Consider the following 22203-nt stretch of genomic DNA (forward strand, 5'->3'; position numbering starts at 1 on the left):
TGGTCATGATGTTAATCAAGTTTGCCACTATTGAGCTTCTGTTTCTAAAAGATGACACATCGTTAACAAAGAATTCGTAGAAAAGGAGTTGATAATGCAACATGTACGTGTTTCCAAAGACCCGCTCAATTGAGATCCAATGATAGCATTTTTCTAGAAACCGAGTTGCGTGCACACTTATGCACGCAATAAGAATACACCAAAAGAGGGGGGAGGGTATTTTTGAATTTTTTTATAAAATAATGGGTAATTTAAACTTTTTAACACTTTTCACAATCCTTTTTTTACCCTTTAAGAAAGGTCTTTTTTTAATTTTGATGGAGGTATTTTGGTCGTTGCACAGTCTTTGCACAAAGCCAGCTTTGCTTTTTCTATTTTGCATGACTAGGAAAGGAAAATGAAGAAATAAGGAGGCTTCTTGTATGGTTCCTCTACAAGTTTTGTTGGAGAAAGAGATCATCATTTGCTCCTAGCTATGACATATCAGATGGACACATATTTTTGGGAACTATATCGTTAGAATTTATTGCTTTTTTCTAGAGTAATCATGGCAGGTTGTTTCCTTCTATGCTCATTATCTTGTAACTCTATAAATCCCTATCTGTGTATCAATGAAAGTAGTATCAAGAAGAAGAAGTCTCTTTTTCTCCACATGGACGTAGGCTATATGCCGAACCACGCATTTCCTCTATGTTGATTCTTCTTCCCCTCTTTCTTCATTATCGCATAATGGCTTTATGTTTTGAAAGTGGTTTGAGAGCGGGTTATATGCAATTTTTTCTTGGTGAGTGTTCCTTCAACCTTAAAGCGTTCATTCTACCCTCCTCTTTTCTGCTCCCATGGCTGAAGCGCAAGGTAGTCGTGAGGACATTCATGGTGTGTCTAGTTCTAAACGCAGCACAAATTGTCAGATTGCAACACCAATGCTCCCCTTAACAGAGCAAACTATTTGAGTTGGGCAAAGGCTGCTCGTCTCTTCCTCAGTGGTCGTTCGAACATTGGATATGTGAATGGTAAGATTACTCCACCGAATATATCAAACCCCAACTTTGATGAATGGCAATCTGAGAACAACTTGGTTAAGTCATGGCTAATCAATTCTATGGAACAATCTATCTCAAATTTGTTTCTATAACAAGAGACGGCAAAGGAGATATGGGACTCTTTAAAGGAGCTGTTTGGCGAACAAAACAACTTGGCTCATGTCTATGAAATCCAAGTTGTAATTGCAAAACTCTTGAAAGGTGACAAACCCATCCACCTCTATATCGGGCAACTTCGAAGGCTGTTTGATGAGCTTAGGCAATATAGACCAGCGACGTCTGATCCAGAAATATATAAACAACGATTTGGAAAAGATAAAGTATTTAAATTGCTTACTGGTTTGGGAGAAGATTATGAAGCTGTCCGTAGCCAAATTCTTATGAGCTCACCATTGCCAATGTTCAACAACATATGCCAAACCATGCAAAGGGAAGCTGCTCATCGAAAAGTTATGAACCCAACCAGAGGCTATTGATAACATAGAGAAAATGACATGCATTGCGCATAATGATAGTACCAAGGGAGAGCAAAAATATACTGGTGGAGGAGAAAACTATAAAAAAGGCCGTAGCAAATTTAGATGCACTCACTACATATGCAAGAAAGGTGTTGGGAACTCATTGGGCAATCAACCAAGGAGAAAACCAGTCCCACCTCTAATACAAATCTTGTGAACTTTGTTACCAAAAATGATCTTGAGAATTTTTTTCAAAAATTGTCCAAGATCAACCTGATATCATCTCAACTAGTAGACAACTCTGAAGAAAATAATCATGCCATTATTACTATCTCAAATAACTCTTCTTAGATTATTGATTCTAGAGCAACTGATCATATGACTAGCTACTTATCTAAATTGGTCGATATTGACAAAGTTAGAAAACACCCTGTTTTTACTGTTGATGGGTCTCCCATAAACGTCGAGTGTACAAGAGAAACAATATTTTCAGATAGACGCAAGAAATCTATTGTTTTATATGTGCTGAATATATCTGCCAGTCTAATGTCCATAAGTAAGATAAAAAAATCTCATAGTTGTTTGGCTGTTTTCTCCCCAAAAAGATGTGATATTTCAGGATCTTGTCACGAAGAAACATATTGCTAAAGAGTGTGAGCAAAATGACCTACATGTATGGATGCCATTCCTTTGGTCTCTTAGCTCATAATCCAAAAATCAACACAACAAATTATCAAATATGGCATGTAAGGCTTGGTCACACCTCACATCAGAATTTAACGCAGCTTGTTCCTAGTCTCAAACTTGAAGATAAGGTGTGCGATGCTTGTGAGTATTCAAATTCCACTAGATTGCCATTTCAGTCTTCTCCTAAGAGGTTTAAGGAAGCCTTTGATATTGTTCATTCAAATGTGTGGGGTTCGGCATCTAATGTATTTTATTTTGGTTCTAAGCATTATGTTTCTTTTATTGAAGACAAAACTTGCATGACTTGGATATACTTTCTTAAAAATAAAAATGAAGAAACTCCGACTTGACAATGACGGAAAATATGTGAATGATGCTTTTAATTTTTTTTAGAAAAAGAGGCATACATCCCCAATACACTTGTGTTGATACTTCTCAACAAAATGGTGTCGCAAAGCAAAAGAACCGGCAGTTACTCAACATTGCTTGTACTCATGATGCACATGCATGTTCCCAATGTTTTTTGGGTTGATGCCATAGCCCACTGCTTGCTACTTAGCCAATAGACTACCAAGCTCTAGTATTAACAGACAATTCCCATTCAATTGCTTCTCAACAAAAGTGTTTACAAAACTTGCATGACTTGGATATACTTTCTTAAAAATAAAAATGAAGAAACTCCGACTTGACAATGACGGAAAATATGTGAATGATGCTTTTAATTTTTTTTGAGAAGAAGAGGCATACATCCCCAATACACTTGTGTTGACACTTCTCAACAAAATGGTGTCGCAGAGCAAAAGAACCAGCAGTTACTCAACATTGCTTGTACTCATGATGCACATGCATGTTCCCAATGTTTTTTGGGTCGATGCTATAGCCACTGCTTGCTACTTAGCCAATAGACTACCAAGCTCTAGTATTGACAGACAATTCCCATTCAATTGCTTCTCAACAAAAGTGTTTATATCTAACATTTAAGGATGTTTAGATGCAAGAATTATGTGGAAACAAGTTTGAAAAATGGCCAAAAATGCATATTTCTTGGGTACTCTAGTTGGAAAAAGGTATACAAGTGTTATGATCAAACCTTAAAAAAATTAGTTGTAACTAATGATGTTAAGTTTTTTGAGCAGGAACTATACTTTGAATATCAAAGTTGGGGAGAGATTAAAGTTGCAAGTTTCAACTCTACCCCCACATTTTCATTGATTGATATATTCAATGAGATCCCAGATCCAAGTCGGCTCTGTCCTGGAGAAACAATCAATAGTTATGGTGACTCATGACATCAAGACACTGACACTGAGACACTTCAGTTAGATAAAGCCAACCAGCCTCCAAATTCTAAAAATATGGAATCTGTTCCATCCAAAAATGCCAATCCTCTTGTCAGACGCTATACTTACCTTACCACCCATAAAATTCATTCCATAAACCAACACCTATCATTTGAAAGACTAAGAACCGAACTTATGTCCTAAATATCTACTCTTATCATGAACCCAAAAATTTTGAGGAAGTTAGCCAAGATCCAAAGTGGAAAGAGGCAATGAAAGAGAAGTTGACAACATTAGAAAAAAAAAAGTTCAAACTTGGGACCCAGTTTCCTTACCGAAAGGAAAAAAAATTAGTCAAATGTAAATGAGTCTACCAAAAAAGTACCATAACAATGGAACTATAGAACGTTTTAAAGCACGACTGGTGGCAAAGGGATTTACTCAGACTGAAGGTATTGACTACAATGAGACCTTCACTCCAGTTGCAAAAATGAACATAGTCAGGACTCTTCTCTCAGTTGCATCAAATAAAAAGTGGCCACTGATACAACTTGATGTAAAAAAATGTTTTCCTTCATAGGAAGCTCAATGAAGAAGTCTATATGGAGGCCCCAAAATGTATAAAAAATAAGCATGGACATGTATGCAGGTTAACGAAAGCATTGTATGGACTTAAACAGTCACATCGCTCTTGTTTTGCCTGCCTAAATGAAGCTCTCAGCAAAATAGGCTTCAAGAGAAATATGCCGACTACACAATGTTTACATGTGTTCGAGACCAAAAAATTGTCATTCTAGTAGTATATGTATGTAGATGACATTATTCTAACTGAAGATGACATTGTTTTTATGTACAATGTCAAAGAATATCTCAATTGTCAATTTGAAATCAAAGATCTTGGAACTTTGAGATATTTTTTAGGCATTGGAATGGTCGACTCAAACAAGTGGATCTTTATATGCAAAAAGAAGTATATTCTAGACTTTCTCAAAGAAACATGCTATCTTGGTGCTAAACCAGTTGACACGCCACTAGAAGTTAATTGCAAATTAAAGAAGGATGAGGGAGATCTTGTGGAGAATATCCAAAGGTTATAAAAACTTGCTGAAAAACTTATATACTTGATTGTTACAAGACCAGACATTGCTTACGTAGTTAGTTTTGATTAGTCAGTTTATGTATAGACCAAGGTCTACACATGTTAAAGCTACCCACATAATTCTGAGATATTTAAAGGGGACTCTACGGAGAGAGATCTTGTTGAGATTAGATCAGCCCCTTGATGTTATTGGATATACAGCCGCAGACTGGGCAGGTGACCCCAATGATAGGAGGTCAACCTCAGGATATTATCTTTATTGGAGGAAATCTTGTGACTTGGAAGGGTAAAAAACGGTCAGCCGTCACTCGATCCAGTTTCGAAGCCGAGTATAGAGCCATGGTAAGCTGCACTTTTTAATTTTATGTTGGTAAAAATACTATTAAAAGATATGAATATTGAGATAAAGGAGCCAATGAAAATGATGTGTGACACATGACCTTCATTTATATTGAGGCAAATCCAGTGTTCTACGAGCACACTAAACACATAGAAGTTGACTATCATATTGTTAGGGAGAGTCCAAGAAGGAACCATCCTTACTCCTCATATGATAAGTGAGAAACAATTGGCCGATATCTGTGCGCCAACTTGAGGATGAGTATATTATGAATTTTGTTGGAGAAAAAGATCAATGTTGTTTTCTCTAAGCTATGGCATATCGGTTGGATACATATTTTTGGAGAACTATATAGTGAGAATTTATTGCCTTTTTTGGAGTAATTGTGGCATGTTGTTTCCTTCTATGCTCATTATCTTGTAACTCTGTAAGTGCATCTCTAATGTTGTTTCCTTCTATGCTCATTATCTTGTAACTCTATAAGTGCATCTCTGAAAGTAGTATCAAGAAAAAGAAGTCGCTTTCTCCCCATGGACGTAGGCTGTATGCCGAACCACATATTTCCTTTGTGTTGATTCCTCTTCCCCTCTTTCTTCATTATCACATTACACATAATGGCTTTATGTTACATCCTCGACTACCAGTTGAAATGTTAAGTTTTGCTCTCCATACATAATAACCACAAAATAAAATTTGATTGAACCCAACCAGAATAGGATACTTAACATCACTTACTGAAATAAATTCATTGAGATCGGACAGGCTCAGCCTGCACCAACATTCGGCCAAATTAAAGAAGATTAAACATAAATTCATTGTACAAAATTTGTTGAGTCTAAAAAACAAAATTTTGAAGTTGGTTTCAAAAATTTCTGTTAAATGTGATCATATGGTCCCAAAACCAACATTTCCTCATTGGATCATTTGGGATATATAGATAAGATTATGTGACCATGAAAATGTAAAACTTCTCAAATATCATGGGGTAAAATATCTCAATTTTATATCTAAAAGGAATTTTAGGAGCTTGTTTATAGCCCTTTGAATTGTCATGATTAACTGACGAGTGCACAAAAATTATACAATTTCATTATCCTAAGGGATTATAGCATGCTAGGCAGTAAGGTGGTTCACTTTTTAAGGGGTTTGGATTTAAATTTTGAGGTGGCACGGGAGACCATAGTAGGCCTCAAAGCAAGCTCTGTAAAATCCTGAAAAAATGATAGAAATATGGGAAACTGTGACCTCTCTTAAAAGTGGTGGAATGAACCACTTAAAAAAACTATGCAATCCCATGCATCTGATATTTATATGCACAGTTATAAGGCTTCACTGCAAGGAAACGGACCTGAGCCGCATTTTAACGGATCTGGACCTGTTCCGACCCGACCGACATAAACTCATCGCGGGGACGGACTGCAGGGACTTGCCCGCTTCAGGACGCAAACCTGCTCTTTGGGAGGAGGAGGACGCAGCAGCCATGGCAATCAACTTCAAAGGCGCTGCAGCTACTGCGGCTATCGCCATGGGATTGATGTTCCACCTCCTCCTGATCTACAGAGCGGGCAAGAGAAGACTGACCACCAGGGAACACCGCAACTCTCCTCCTGCAAGAGCACCAGGGCGTGGGATCATTGCTGCCATTGGAAACACACCACTCATCAAAATCGAGAGTCTTTCCAAGGAAACTGGCTGCGAAGTAAGTCTGTACTCCTCTTTGTCTTTCAATTCAAGTTTTGTGGTTTTTCCTGCATACCTATTAGAAGTGAGGGCGGTCGTGTTCTTCAGATTCTTGCTAAAGCTGAGTTCTTGAACCCCGGTGGGAGCATTAAGGACAGGATAGCCGTCAAAATAATCCAGGAGGTGAGTCACCCTTCTGTAATGATGTTATTGCCGTGTTTAGGAGTTGTTTAACAATATCTTTCGATTTTGCTCTGTGAGTGTGTCGTAGTTTTCGTAGCTTTCAGATTTTCCGAGTGGCATCGACCATAATAACTGTTTCTGTTTGTTCATGAAGACTCCAACTGTGGGAAAGGATACGAGTACAGATATGAGTTTTGCTGGTGTTGGGAAGTTTGAGATTTATGTCATGCTTGTTATGCCATCTTGATAATTTACTTATCATAATTGATTGTTCTTTATAGCTTCCCGGCTTTCAGTCAGATTATGAATGAGAAATTTGATTATTAGGGATGAAGATTATCAGTGGTTATTGCCATTGTGGATTCAAGTGCGATTTGGTTGTAAGAAGGTTGAAGCGTACATGTTAGGAACTTTAATATTTAACATATGCTTGTCTCAAGCTTTCTTTGCATGCTTTGCATTTCATTACTATTTTTTTTCATGAAACTTTAGGCAATATGCTAGCTGAATGCTCATGTTGGACATGCTTAAACAGTGCATTTCTGTTGTTGTTGTTGTGCGTGTGTGCTGTGCGCGTGAGAGAGAGAGAGCATGTTTCGGTGCAAAGATAAAACCATAAAACCATGTAAGGACTGTTTTGGAAGACCGCTTTATAGGCAAAAGGAAATTGCTGTGCAGTTTTTTCAATACCTTCTGATGTTTCGGATCACCATGTTGCCAAAACCTTCCATCGCAAATGGAGTTGATGCAGTTTCATTCTCAAAACCATGTTTCAACTTCATCCTAAATAGCTACTTCAATGATCCATAGTCACAAGTATTGGCAATATTTTTCAAAATATTGCGATGGAAATGCCAAAACAAGTGAAACAAAGAAAAGGCAAAATGATGTGGCAGTTTTGAACATATTGCTGAAATGAAAATAGTATGATAAGATCGTGCAATTTGAAAGAAAGAAATGTTTAATATTTTTAAATTTTTTTTGGTTTTCTCTTAACGTTTAAATAACTAATTTGTTTTTAAGAATGTTTTGGTAAGAAATTTAGTAGGAAACTCATAATTCCATGATATTCTCTATTATTTCTTATATATTCTTTACTTTTTTCACATTACTTTAATTATTAAAGTAGAAGCAAAGTTCCACAAGTTCCCAGGTAGCATTTGCTTTTAGTGTCAAATGGTGAATCCATTGACATTGAAGTCATGGGATAACGTACATTGTGTGACATGGCTGATGTCTGGATCAAACTAAGCAGATGAGGAGATGGATTCATATTTTACTATCTGGTAGCATTACAATCAAACTGGTTATTATTTTTTATGATCACTATGGAATTCTTTGGCAGAGAACATGAACAAAAATGTCAACATTCGAGTCACACCTTTGAATTTCATGGCTATCTGTAAGTAATGTTCAACTGCCTAATGTGATTCTTTGACCTTTCTGATGCTGCTGTTTATAACATTCTGAAATGCCATCCATTGTTTGTGTAGCTTATTTGTAAGATCTGCGTAGATGTACATTTAAATGTATTATTCAGCTTATGTTGTGGGCATAGCTTACTATATCCCTGCACTTTCCTTATCATTGTGATTGTTGTGATTTGAAGCAGGCTCTTAACTCAGGGGACCTCGTTGAAGGTGGTGTGGTGATTGAAGGAAGTGCCGGGAGTACAGCCATTAGCCTTGCGACAGTTGCTCCTGCATTTGGATGTAAATGCCATGTGGTTATCCCTGATGATGCAGCTATTGAGAAGGTAATTCAGTTCAATTACTCGTACATTTTCTCAAAATCTGAAAATTTTGTCGTTTGCAAAGGAAAAAAAAAATCCTTCTTCATGCACAACAGAAAAGAATGAACAAAAATAATTTCGTAAACCTGCAATGGAGATTATAAACCAAAAGAACAAGCATCATCTTGTGACCTCTAAAAGTTGTTGTAAAGCAAGCATAATGACTGTATCGTTAGCTTGTCATGCTCCCCTTCCAGTCATGTGTCACAGCAGGTCGTGTCATTGAGAAGCTAATGTTTCAAGAAAAAGTTGCAGCTTGATGTTCCTACCTGTGTAAAATTGCCTGCTTGTAGATTTTTTATGTTAAAAAAATGTTTGTTATGTCATGCTCATATGTACCTTTTTCTTCCTTTTTTTTCCCCTTGATAAGCAGTTTTCAGTAACTGAGATTTCTAATGGAGCATGTCAATGAAACCATGCTTCCATGCAATTTCATAAACCATTTAGACCACTGGTTGTGATTTAGCTTGGGGCTGCACCTGGTTGTTTATGTTTTTATTTTCTTTAATCTTGCTTGGTTATGGTATCAAATTCATACCCAGACAATCGCAATGGAAACCGACTTTTCAAAACTCAATATGGGGTTGTTATCCGTATAAAACAAGGGTGTCACATTGAATTGTGGTTTCCATTAAATTGTGGTGGGATCTTCAGTTAATATTAAACAGGAATAGATGGTAATGTGGCAGTTGCAAAGATGATACACAGGTACATATGTTCCAGGCAGTTTCTAATGTTCAGTATGTGGTTTGGGTTAAAAATGCAACATACATATCTTTTGAAGAAGTGAACCACTGAGTGCCTTCACACTGTTGACATTCAAAAATGAAATCTTTATTAGATATTCTTGTGTGATTGATGCTTAATTGTTTGGCTTATTGATGAAAATAAGTGTTGTAAGCATAACTATCCAGATTCAACCAACCATGTTGATGCAAAATATAATGATAGGCCTCATATGTGGTTTGCTGTTAATCTCACATACGGTTTCCATAAGCAGTAGAAGATACTTTAGACTTTTATGTTAATCATGTGTTCTCATCATTTTGTCTAAAGTGAAATACCTGCCATTGCCAACTTTTGTGTTTTAACCATTAAGGCTTTCATGACCAGTCTCAAATACTGGAAGCTCTTGGTGCAACTGTAGAAAGAGTCAGACCAGTCTCTATCACTCACAAGGATCATTTTGTCAATGTTGCAAGGAGAAGAGCCTCTGAAGCAAATGAAATTGCAAGAAGACATCAGGAAATGGAGAAAATAGGAAGGAAGAATGAGTATCCTGGCTTCTGCAATTTACAGGAAGAAAAACCTCATCCAGTCTTTCCAAGAGGCTGTAAAGGCGGGTTTTTTGCTGATCAGTTTGAAAACCTGGCCAACTTTCAAGCCCATTACGAAAGCACAGGTCCAGAGATCTGGGAACAGACAGGGGGCAGTCTTCATGCATTTGTGTCAGCTGCAGGCACAGGTGGAACCCTTGCTGGTGTTTCTCGCTTTCTACAGGTTGGGTTCCTTTTTTCTGTTTAAAATTGGAGGTTGAGTAGCAACTATTCTTTTGCAAGTTATCCAGTTACTTTTGCGTTTTTTTTTTGTAATTTTTTTAATAGATGACTGCTAAATGCTAGATCTTTTCAACCATCTTTATCTGCTTGTCCTAGAACTTGGTAAGCTTATCAAAGCTGAGTCTAGACCTGTTGCACTAGTACATTCCATGTGATAGGGCATGGGATGGGAACTTCTTTAAGTATTGGTATAGAGCAAAAATGTGCTTATATGTCTGTACATGCACTAATGTGTGTTTGTGTCTGTCCACTCTAGCTTTGTATAAAGCTGGAGAAAAAATAAACCTTTCTGAATCTTAAAAGTGGGAGAAAAGAGTGCAGCACAGCAGGTCATAGGTCAAGTCTGGATCAGGCAGGAACCAAGCTGGGCTAGGTCATACCAAGATTTATTAGCCTGACATACATGGTACCTTTCAATCTACCCATGTTATATAGGTAGCAGTTGCAAATCAAATCATTCTCAGAATTTATAACCATCTGAACTTCTGAAAACATTATTATATCTTTTAAGTTCCTTGGATGATGCTTTGCATCCTCTTCTTTTGGCTTTTTTGTATATATCATTTTTTGGCAATAAAAGGGCAGGGGACTTATTTCCGGCAGTTCATGATTGGAAGCTCTTTGCATTGAGGTTCTCAAGTTTCACCATCAGTTGATCAGATATGAGGCAACTAAATATTTTTCTGAGGGCTTCACATCAGTCTTCTATGATACTCTTAGTCACATGGGTGGGGGTGGGGGTGCGCCGGGCAAAGTACTTTCAAAAGACTTGGCAATCGAACATGTATTCATTGTTTGATTCACAATGTATAAATTACTGAACAAAAAATACCAAATAAACCAAAAAAATAGAAAATATGATTTTGTTGTGTCCAAGCCTTATCTTGCACCCGCACCTTTGTCCAGCCTTGTTGATGCTGGTGCAGCACCCTTCTAGGGATGTCTGTGACATAGACATCATGAACACTGAGCCACACAACCTTTTCAGGAAAGAAACCACGACATCAAGTGCTTTCTGGTTGACCCTCCTGGCTCGGGTTTATACAACAAGGTCACGAGGGGAGTCATGTACACACGTGAAGAGGCAGAAGGCCGCAGATTAAAGAATCCTTTTGATACAATAACTGAGGGGATTGGAATAAACCGCTTGACCAAAAATTTCATGATGGCTACTAAACTTGATGGAGCTTTCAGAGGCACAGATAGAGAAGCAGTGGAAATGTCTAGGTATGATCTTGACATGCTTTTTGGTTTTGTCTGGATCTAAAAAATCTTTTTGAGTAATACTTGTCTCCAAGTGTAGGTATCTGCTTAGGAATGATGGATTATTTTTAGGGAGTTCTTCAGCCATGAACTGTGTTGGAGCTGTACATGCAGCACGGTTACTGGGGCCTGGTCATACAATTGTTACCATTCTGTGTGACAGTGGGATGCGGCATCTTAGCAAGTTCTGTTCTCCTCAATATTTAGCAGAGCACGGCCTGACACCTAGAGCCACTGGCTTAGAGTTCCTTGACAGCTAAAACTAAATTGTTATCTGAAATGGCTTTCTTTTTACCTGTTTGTAGCTTCTCATCCTGAGACTGTTTATTTTTTGTCACGGAATGTTTGTTAAATTACATAGTTAAAGGTGAGGTGAATAGGATGAGATGCAAGCTGCCAATACAGCGGTGCCTTTTGTAACTGATGATATTTGATGGGGACAGAACATTTTGAAGAGGGTGAAAGGGCCCTTCCTATAGGCTGACAAGTTTGAAAATATGAGTACTTGCTGTGTTATCCTGGAGAGAAGAAGGAAATTTCCTCTCTCCTGTGTTGCTGGTGGCATGGTGCTATGTTTTAGGTTGAGGCGTCATGGAAATTTTGTTTCTAGCCTATTCAGCAATGTTTTGCTTGCTAAAATCCAATTATTATGAAATTATGGATGTAAAGCTAACTATATGCACGCTATCGTACCTAAACATGGGGTGGGAAGAGGGTTACACTTTTTCAACCGTGGTAATGGAAAACTTTGGTGGGTTGGTGGAGAACAAGGAACTTCCCTCAATGTGGGGTTTCTAAATTGGCTTCTGGCTCAAGTTTGTAGAAATTTTCAGTAACATCACACATCATCTATATTTGCATAAAATCCCCTTCTCTGAATTATGTGCTTTTCAAAAATATTTAAAACACCAAACGATATTTAGGATTTCGCAAATACATGGTGCTGCCCAAGGGGATTATAATTAGCATATAATGTTTTTCAACAACTCAAACACCTAAAGGCCACTAGAACTTTGCACAATACCTCTTCCTTTTGGAGTTTATTCAAAAAACAACAATAGATACTTCTGCAAACTCTTATTTAGATGTGATGCCTAGCTCAAAACCAGCTATTGATAGATTGAACGCTAAGAAGCATGCGTTTTGGATCTAGATTTGAGTTTTCAGAGTGCGATGACTCTAAAATTCAATCTCTCTCTCAGTTAAGGTGTAGACTTGATCCTTAAAAGCTCTCGACTCCACAATTTAACACCAAATAGCACAATTAAACGTGATATTTCTCCTTTAGGGCCCGTTTGATGGGCGAGAAATCTGGAATAGGAAAGATGTTTTTGGAAATAAAATTTCGGAAACAGTGAAATGGAAATAAATTTCAAAATTTCCAAAATGACCCTGTGTTTGATAGGTTGGGATTTACATCCGTGGAAAGAAGAGAGATGGGGAGCGAGTAATGGAGGCGGTGGCGGGGGACGTGGGGAGCGGCGGCGGCAAGAGATGGGGAGCGGGTCATGGAGGCGGTGCCATCGGCGGCGGTGGGGGACGTGGGGAGGTGCCCTCGCCGTGCCCTCCTCCCCTTCTCCTTCCCTCCTCGCCGTGCCCTCCTCCCCTTCTCCTTCCCTCCTCGTCGTGCCCTCCTCCCCTTCTTCCCCTCTTCTCCTTCCCTCCTCGTCGTGCCCTCTTCCCCTTCTTCCCCTCTTCCCCTCTTCTCCTTCTTGTCTTCCTCCTCCACCTCTTCTCCTTCCCTCCTCGCTGTGCCCTCTTCCCCTCTTCTCCTTCCCGTCTTCTTCCTCCCCCTCTTCTCCTTCCCTCCTCGCCGTGCCCTCTTCCCCTTCCCGTCTTCCACTTCTCCTTCCCTCCTCGCCGTGCCCTCTTCTCCTTCCCTTCTTCCTCCTCCCTCCCTCCTTCCCTTCTTCTTCCTTCCTCCTTCCTTCTTCTCCTTCCTCTTTCCTTCTTCCTTCTTCTCCTTCCCTTCTCCAACAGTAAAAAAAAATGTTCGAAAATTTTTTTCCACCTTCTGGCTGGAAAAAAAATTCCAGAAATTTTTTTCCGTTTCCACCTCCAACGGTGAAAATAAAATCTCCATGTTTGATGAAATCAGAAAAATTTCAAATATTTGAATTTTTTCTCCTTTGCTATAGGAGATCTCCAGGTCATCAAACGGCCCCTTAGCAAAACTGATAAAACGCAAGTTACTATGCACAAAAATCACATATAAGGCCTGCATTTTTCATTTCAAAACATGGCATTGTGCAAAGCATCATGTGTTTGACTCTTCGTGTGGCTTTTTGAGATAAGGTGAAAGGCTCAACATTGGTTTCAAATTCTTCGTGTGGGTTTTTATGTTGATGTTTTGGTTCTCATTGTTTTTTAGTATGGGGCAAGTTTTTCATCTAGTAAAGTAAATTATAAGGTCATTTGCATTAATATTAGTCGGGTTCATGAAGAATTGTTTATTCAATGGGTCATTTGAATTACAAGTAGAGGTAGGAAAGTTAAGTATTTCAATAAATTCATCCAATAATACTGTCATTTCTCTCTAGAAAAACAAAAAGAGAATGCCATTGGGTTCCATTTGTTAATAGCATGTACCAAATTTCAATTCACTAATTGCACTCCTCTGGCTGCCACTGTCTATATCCTACATTCTTCAAAGTAAGAAGGAAACATCCGAGAGAATGTGAGATGCCAAGACCGACACCATACAGGAGCTAAGGGCCTAGACTCAAGGAAAACATAAGTTGACCGTTCAGGTCCTTCCCCTAAAGAGGATGTGATCATAAGGAAATGTGACATCATGTTGAAAAGAATACATCTTGAGTGAAGACTCTAATTTAGATTAAATTAGTAGAAAATATCAACAAAGTTAACAAAGACGATAAGAGGTAGGGGTATATAATGAGGTTGTAAATCACCACATAAGCTTTTGTGCACATTCAACACTCTCTATATTTCTAATTGAAGAAAAAGGCTATAAGGGTCTATCTGAGATAACTTTGCGTCATGATAATCCAATATCAAGTTATGCTTATATACTTTAGCCAAATGTCTTAGTACTAACATAAATTCTTCCTTAGTCAACTAAGGGTAAGGTTTCTCTACTTTTTTTTTGTCACCCGTCAATATACTACAAACTACCATTCATGGTACTAACAAATGGGCCTTTCCAACCCAAAGTGTGGTCCAGTTGTAACACTTAATCATGTGTTACTGCCTAAGACCAAGCAAAGCAACACAATGATTGAGACAAATAGGTATGAAAAACTTTGAAATATGAAAAAACATGTAAAATCAATTGTCTTTAATACAATGTTGTCGAAGACAGTGATTAAAATAAGATAGAAGAACAAATATTGTTTCAATCAAGCCTTAAATTGAGGAGGGTTGTATTTGATCTTAAGTCTAGGTAAACATGATTGATCCTCCTTAATTAGTCTTATTTGCAAGAAAACAAACACAATCACCAAACAATGTAATGAAATATTGATGAGGTCAAGGCCAAAGAAGGAGACATGTTTAACATCAGCAATATGGAAGATGTTCAAGTTAGTGGAAATACATCAATGGTAATCATAGCTAAACGATGACTTAAAAATTTTTTCCATGTAGGTAAGGGATTAAGCCTGCAACGCAACTCAAGGGCAACCCATGTATGTAAAGGGTTAAACCTGTGATGCAAGCCAAAACAACCCACTCAAGTAAGGGGTCAAACCAGAACTCAATCTTGCTAAACCCGTGCAAGTAAATGGTTAAACCTACAACAAGCTCAAACAACTCATTCAGGTAAGGGGTTAATCCTGAAATGCTACTCCAAACATGTTTTTGTTTGAAAAATCTCGGGTGCTTATCTTTGCCACTAAGCGCAGTGTGTGCCAACTTAGTAACAAAAAGGGTCATTTGTTATCATCTAAATTTTTTTCAAAAGCCTGTATTCCATTTTACTCAAACAAAATTCTCAATTATTTAATCCATTTTTACAATGATTTGGATCTAATTTTGGACCTTGAACCCAAGCTCAACTAAAAACAAACTTTTAAATCCACACTCAAATTCAAATCTGGACAAATTTTTTATATCCATATCCAAGTCCAATTCATGACCTCTCGATCCAAAACAGATCTCCAGACCCTTACTTGAGTCCAACTCAAAGATTTAAATCCAACATCCAATTTTAAACTAATATTTGGATCTAAATCCAAGTTCTAGATCTAAAATGCACACCTTGATCCGAAATATGAGGCCAAAGTCCGTAATTGAACCCCACCAATGAAATGAAGTCCAAACTAGGAAAACAGGCTCATCAAGCTACTCTTAGATCCAAAACCAAAGTTTGGATCCAAAACAAGAATTTCAACTAAAAATCTAAAATCAAGGCCAAAATAACAAATTTTGATACTATCAAGCACCGGCCGCACATGCACAAACCTTCCCTTTGTTTTGCATCTCAATCTTGCACCAAAAATATGTTTTGAACCTAAACTGCGTATCTAATCCTTGATCTGAGCCTCCAGCGTCGACTAGAATGCATTGGCAACCAAGCGAATCCGATCTAGATCTAAAATGAGCCCGGAATCGCTTGAAATGAAGTCGGCCATGTTTGTAACAAAACACCATTTTGCCTTTTTAAAATATGCATTTTAAAAAACAACTTTTATGTTTTTTTTTTTATGTGTGGGACCCCTTGAAAGCCAGGGAGGTGAAAGCCACCCCTTATTGGTCTAAAATGAACCAATAATGGGGCATTTCGGCTCCTTTCCCGCGTGCCCTGCACTCTGTCAGGCGCTTGGCTGAGCAGCGTACGGCCAGGTTGTTGTCGCGCTAGGAGCTATCGCCTAGCCTTAGTGCGCACGGGGCCAATCACTGCCCCGCACGCGTGGGCCGTGCCGAGGTAGGTTCTGTGCAATGCGCAAGCCCCTTTTAGCCAAAAAATGCCCCCTTGGGGGTGGTTTTGGTCTATTGGGTGCGCACTATCCCTACCCATACGCCTAAAGGGGTGTTTCCAGAGTTAAGGGCCAATCCCATTTGGTTAAGATTTATTTAAAAAATAAATAAAATAATTCAAAAATACTTGAAATTCGCAAGAAAATATTGTTGAATTAAAAAAAAAATCACATTCTAAGTTTTGGCTCCAAAACTCTTGATAAATATCCCTCAAAATCTTTTCTCTTGGGCTTGAGCTAACCTTTGGAAAACGTCTAGTGTTTTTTCATTTGAAAACTTAGTTTTTCCTTAGTTTTCTCTTCATATATCTCTTCTTCTCCAACCTTGGGAGCAAGCTTCTCCAACTTCCACTATTCAAGGGATTACGATGAGACCTCTTAGGAAGACATCCTCAACATCTTGGAGCTTCATTCAAGGAAACTTTAGGATCATCCGGAGAATGAGACTCATTTTCTAAAATCATTTTCATTAGAGGTATATAGTCATTATTTCATTTTTATTTCTTTTCATTTCCATTTGCCATGTCCCTATGGCCATGCAAGATAGTTCTAAACATCTCCTATCCGGAGTCAAGAGCAACGCTTGAATGTACCAAGGGTATGAAAAAGGCGAAATAAATTTCATTTCTCCATTTATTTTCAAAACATACTTCTTTCATTTCTTTGCTCATAAAAGATGATATTCATGGATGGTAGACTTATTTTTTTTATTAATATATGAATGAACAGTAAGAATGAGTTTTTCGATTGGGATTCCTTTATTATTATGTTGATTTTTTAGGTTGGAAATTATCTAACTCGAGAAAACCCCTCACGAATGCGTGCATGTTAAAGTGCATCTTCATGACATTCTTATGTTTAGTGTTTCGTTTAATCATCTCGTTAGGGATCCCAATGAGAGTTTTCTTATGTTATTAACTTTTCGTTTCATGTGCGTTTGACTTTCTTCCATATCTAATGGTGGGAGAAATAAAGTTCCTCATAATAGATGAAATGATTATTGTTTTATGCTTATTTGGAATCATGTTTTCAAAGGAATTTCGAAAATAAGAACCCTCTTCAATGAAGCCTTGGAAACTTAGTTTAGGCTCTTGCATGAACCCAATTTCTTCTCTGGCCTACATAGAAAAATCGAAGTTAGATATGCTCTAAGTTACCTCTTGATTTTAATTTTCATAAATGCATTATGCATATATACATGTTATATACATATACATACACATGAATACATCTCTTTATCCTCATCTCTCTATGATTTAACATATTCATTTATAAATTTTCATATACATATATATAAATAAATATATATATGTATTCCACTTTCTCTCTCTAAAATATTGTCTCTCTCTAAAATCTTCTTTTTTCTCTCTCTCTTTCTCTTAAATTTAAGACCTTCCTTTTATAAATTTTCATATCCATAAGTTTATACAATTATACACACACACTTCCTTCTTTCACATTTTTAAAATTTTCTTTCTTCCTTTTCAAAATTTCTTTCTTTTTCTCCCTGTTCCACTTGGCTTAATATCTTTGTTTTTTTTTTCTTTTCTTTCTTCTTTTCTTTCGAATATTTCTTTTCTAAGATCTAAGATTTTAGTTTTTATTTATTGATTTTATTAAGACCAAAACTAAAGTAATGATCCAATATTGGAATCATTTTTTATAGTTTACAACTTTATTTTACTTTCAAATTTTTTTCCCTTTTACGAGAATATTTAGGACAAATATGTAAATAAATTTAGATGTATATAATGATAGAGATATCCTTAGATGAATGATATAGTAGGAATGAATAATTTACTTTTAATCGTATAGAACTAACACATCATGCATTCACGTTCACTTATAAAATTCACGAATGATCACAAGCACTTCTTTAAAAAAACTTAAGCAAAGTGAGATTGAGCTCTACCTAAGTAGTAGCCGAAATAGTGCAAAATCTTAAACCTACTTAAGTTCTTAAGAAAACACTAAATCGATTTCGAAAAAAGATATTCAAAATACCCATATTATCTTCCAAAGATTTCCAAATAATATTTGCAAAGGTTTCTTTATTTAAAAATCTATTAAATCAAAATGGTTTATATTCTCAAATGATCCTTCAAAATTTTCTCATCCAAAAGTTTGAAACTATAAATCTTCAACATTATTTTCAAGCACCACAATACATTTAGAATGAAAAACATGTTTAAGTAAAAATGAAATGCATCGAGAATAAGCCTAACCCTTGCATTGGTTACTCCTAGTAAAGACACCAGGAATGACCAATCCTCTTACTAACACAGGTGAGTCCATTTTCCTCTCATTTCAAAAATAAAACTTTATATTTCTGAAAGCACTCCAAAAACAAAAATAAATTTTGAGATGCAAATAGCTTCCCACCTCTTCCCATTGAATTCAACAAAGTCTTGTATATAACCAAATTGGGCATCACTCCTAGATTATTCATCTCTTTGCATGTCTTCAAAGCTCTATCTAAATTCCTAGACATTCCATGAACTCAAATCAATGTCAAATAGCCACCCCATCAAATTTTCAATTCTCCTTCCCGGAGCAACCATACAAGCTCATGACAATCTCTACATTGCCAATTCTTCGATATCAATCATGTGGAATAAGTGAAACCATCAAGAGAACAACCGAAATCACTCATCTTCTCAAACTACTCAATGGCCTTATAGCAAAGCTAATAATGGTGGAGAAAGTGATACCATCAGGCATAATTTTCTTATCCACCATCCCTTGAAGAAACTCTCCTACCTTATCCACTACTTACGCTTTCTGTAAGCCTTCAAAGTGATATTGTACAATATGATCTCATTCTTGATCTTGAGTTTCTTCTAGAAGTATCTGACAACAAGTAATGTTGTATGACAGTTGTCGATATTGTTAAAGACAAGCATAGTCTCATTCTCAAACATATTTTTCCCTGTGAGATATGAAAGGACTTGTTGGGAAACCATGTCTTATCCTACTGTCATAAATCTTCATTGCAATGAGAGCTTTAGGAGCATCAACTGCTTGCAAAGCAATGTTAAATCAATGCTAGCAATTTATTGCAACATGGTTGGCTTTGTTGCAAATTTGCTTCTTTATGAGGATTTGAGGCATGCTTGCTGCTTTCTAATCAGATTTGTCTTATGTGTTTCTAATCATATTGTTCCTACTTGTGTAATTCCTCTTCTTGTATAGTTAAAACTCTGTTTATGGTTGTGATTGTAATACTGTTGTCGGTTATTTGATCATTGAATTGTGAAGGCAACACTGTAATTTGTTCTTGTCTTGATGCATGAAGAGTTTGCATAATCTCATGATCCTATAGAGAAGAACAACTTTTATGTATGGTGTGGTGATGACCTAAGCATGGTGTGACAAAGACTTCGTATTCACTTCTCAAACCATTCAATTTCCAGAGAACTTCATTCTAATCCAATATTGGCTTCTCGATGACAACCGACTTATCACAGATGGATTTGGATTCCTTTATATATTTAGTCATCGCCAAGTCTTTTTACAATGAAGTTATGACTTTGGTATGTCAGATGAACTCACGTTCCCTAGACCCGTGAACAAATGTAGTAATTAGAGCATCCAAAACCCCTTCTAAGTACTCAATTTGGACAACCAGGCCAAGAACCTCTTTTGATAAGGCTCAAATGATCCACCAAAGAAGGATGCCATATTTTCTCTATGTTGTGAAGTCTGGATTCACTACCAACTCTTTATTTTTTGTTATGGTCTTGAATGATTGAGAGTATTCTCCATTAAGAAATCCAACCATGCCTTGGCTTTCGATTAAGTTAATAAAGTGTATGTTCCATAACAAAAAATTTGGTGTAGCAAGAAGTTGGTGTGATTCAATTTTAGTAAGACAAAGTTTGTGATATTAAGATGAAAGGGATATGGGTACTTAGCATGTGAGGATGGCATGCTTCACACTGGACAACAAACAAACTAAGGAGATAGGACAACAACTAACTCGTGCCCTTGCTACCAAGAGACCACCAAAGATCTCAATTCTTCTCAAGACCATTGCTTTTATACCATAAGAAAAAACCATGATCCAAGGAAAAAAATGGACAAAAGAAATGTTTACATGTTCACCTACATCCACAACAACTCTTTCTCTTAAGTCAGATGGTTGGGTTTGTTGCAAATTTGACACACTACTCTTTTGTGATATTTGAGGCATGTTTATTGTTTTCTTAACAGAATTGTCTTGTGTGTTTTTGCTCACATTGTTGTCTAGTTGTCTAAAGTCACTTCTTGTAGAGTTATTTTTTTCTATGGTTGTCATTGAGTTGCAACTAGTATAAGGACATGATTTATAATCAATATTTTCCATATTCATCTCCTTAATTTTCTATCCTATTTAGATTGAGGGAAGGTGAGAGAAAGAATTAAAAAGAAAGACATCTAATGTGTTGGATGACTAATTAAGAGAAGGAAATGAGAATGAAAAATTATGCTTGGATACAAAAGGAAGGAAAGGAGTGGGAAATAAAGGGATGGACTAACTAGTGTATTTCCAAGCCATCCAAGAAAATGGAGATAATGTAAGTGAAAAGAAATCCCACTCGTTCCATTCCAATTCTTTTCTTTCTGTCCCCATCATTAATCCTTCACTTCCTTTCTTTTCATTTCCTTCCATCGGTATCTTCTCCCTTTTTCCATTCAAACATGCTATCAGTACTGATTTTACATTTTGAGAAGGCAAGTTTATTTTGCCATTGGTGTCTCAACAACACTGCATATAGACTTTATTCATCTTGAGCTAATTGGTTCCATCTTTCATCTTGCCTTTATCAGAACCAATTGAATCAACATGAATATCTTTGTTTTGAATGCCTTCTTTGTTTCCTTTATTGGCCCTAGGCTTATCACCATGTGCACCTTAGCCTCCTTCATGTTTAGCCGAGCTATTGCATCTTACAATTGTTCTATCACTTGGTCTAGTTACTGATTGGTTCATGTATTGTAGCTTTCAAAGGTTTTTCTGACCTCATTGATTGACTAATTTGAAGAGCCGATATTAGTCAAAGTTTGCTGATGATCTCACAAAAATAGTAAGTTGGGCCTCTAGTCCATGAGTTCATCACCTATCTCTTTCCCAATCATTTGGGGGCCTTCAGCCAAAGACGCAATTCATTTCCAGCCATGGTACTTAGAATAGGAGCACATTGCCGGTTCACTTGACATTGACTAAATTTCCATACTCCACCTTGGTGGATCAACTTGGCTTTGATAACATTCCATGAGCCAAAAATTTTAACTTGTGTGGCACCTGAGAGGAAGACAAGGCAAACATTAGTATCTATTTGTGGAAGTGACTCACAAATGGAGAACCCTTATGGGCAAACAATCAAAAGAGAGTGAAGGAAGCAAGGGAGCAAGAGAACCAATTGAGAACTTCAAAATATAACTTTATTAAACAAGAAGAAAGAGTAGTCCTATGCACAAAAGTCTCTAAGGATTCAAGTGAGCAAAAGGTCAAAGTGAAGCTAGTAGCATAGCCACATTGTGGCTGTTGTGGGCACCTGCCCACACCAATCCAGTTTATTTAGATATTGATTCTTCACTATTTTTTTTTTGTACTTTTTCTACATGGGGCTGCACCTAAAAGTTTGAAATTTAAAATAATGATATCCCTTAGCTAGAAATTATTTACTTTGCCACTTAGTGGAGCTGTCTTCATTTTAATCCATTATAGGCAGAAAAGAATGTCCTGTGACTGCACATATAATTATGAGGCCATGGGCTTTAATTGGACTATTAAAAGAGCTGATTGTGAGAAAAAAATGTCAATATGTGACAGTAGGGTAAGTCGGTAGTTGTTAGGATCTAATTCTCTTGTATATTGAGACAAGCAACACAAATTAATA

At 37.0% G+C, this 22203-nt stretch overlaps 1 protein-coding gene across 1 annotated transcript; it reads left to right on the plus strand.

Moving 5' to 3' along the window:
* Window positions 1-6316: 6316 nt before the first annotated feature.
* On the plus strand, window positions 6317-11954 carry LOC116259698 (cysteine synthase 2). Its single transcript, XM_031637602.2, has 6 exons — window positions 6317-6606; window positions 6696-6770; window positions 8383-8526; window positions 9676-10062; window positions 11110-11348; window positions 11425-11954. The coding sequence occupies exons 1-6, from the start codon at window positions 6388-6390 to the stop codon at window positions 11642-11644; spliced, it is 1284 nt and encodes a 427-aa protein (XP_031493462.1). The 5' UTR covers window positions 6317-6387; the 3' UTR covers window positions 11645-11954.
* The last annotated feature ends 10249 nt before the right edge of the window (window positions 11955-22203 follow it).

The sequence above is a fragment of the Nymphaea colorata genome, chromosome 8 (assembly GCF_008831285.2).
Source record: "Nymphaea colorata isolate Beijing-Zhang1983 chromosome 8, ASM883128v2, whole genome shotgun sequence".
NCBI classification, from domain to species: Eukaryota; Viridiplantae; Streptophyta; class Magnoliopsida; order Nymphaeales; family Nymphaeaceae; genus Nymphaea; species Nymphaea colorata.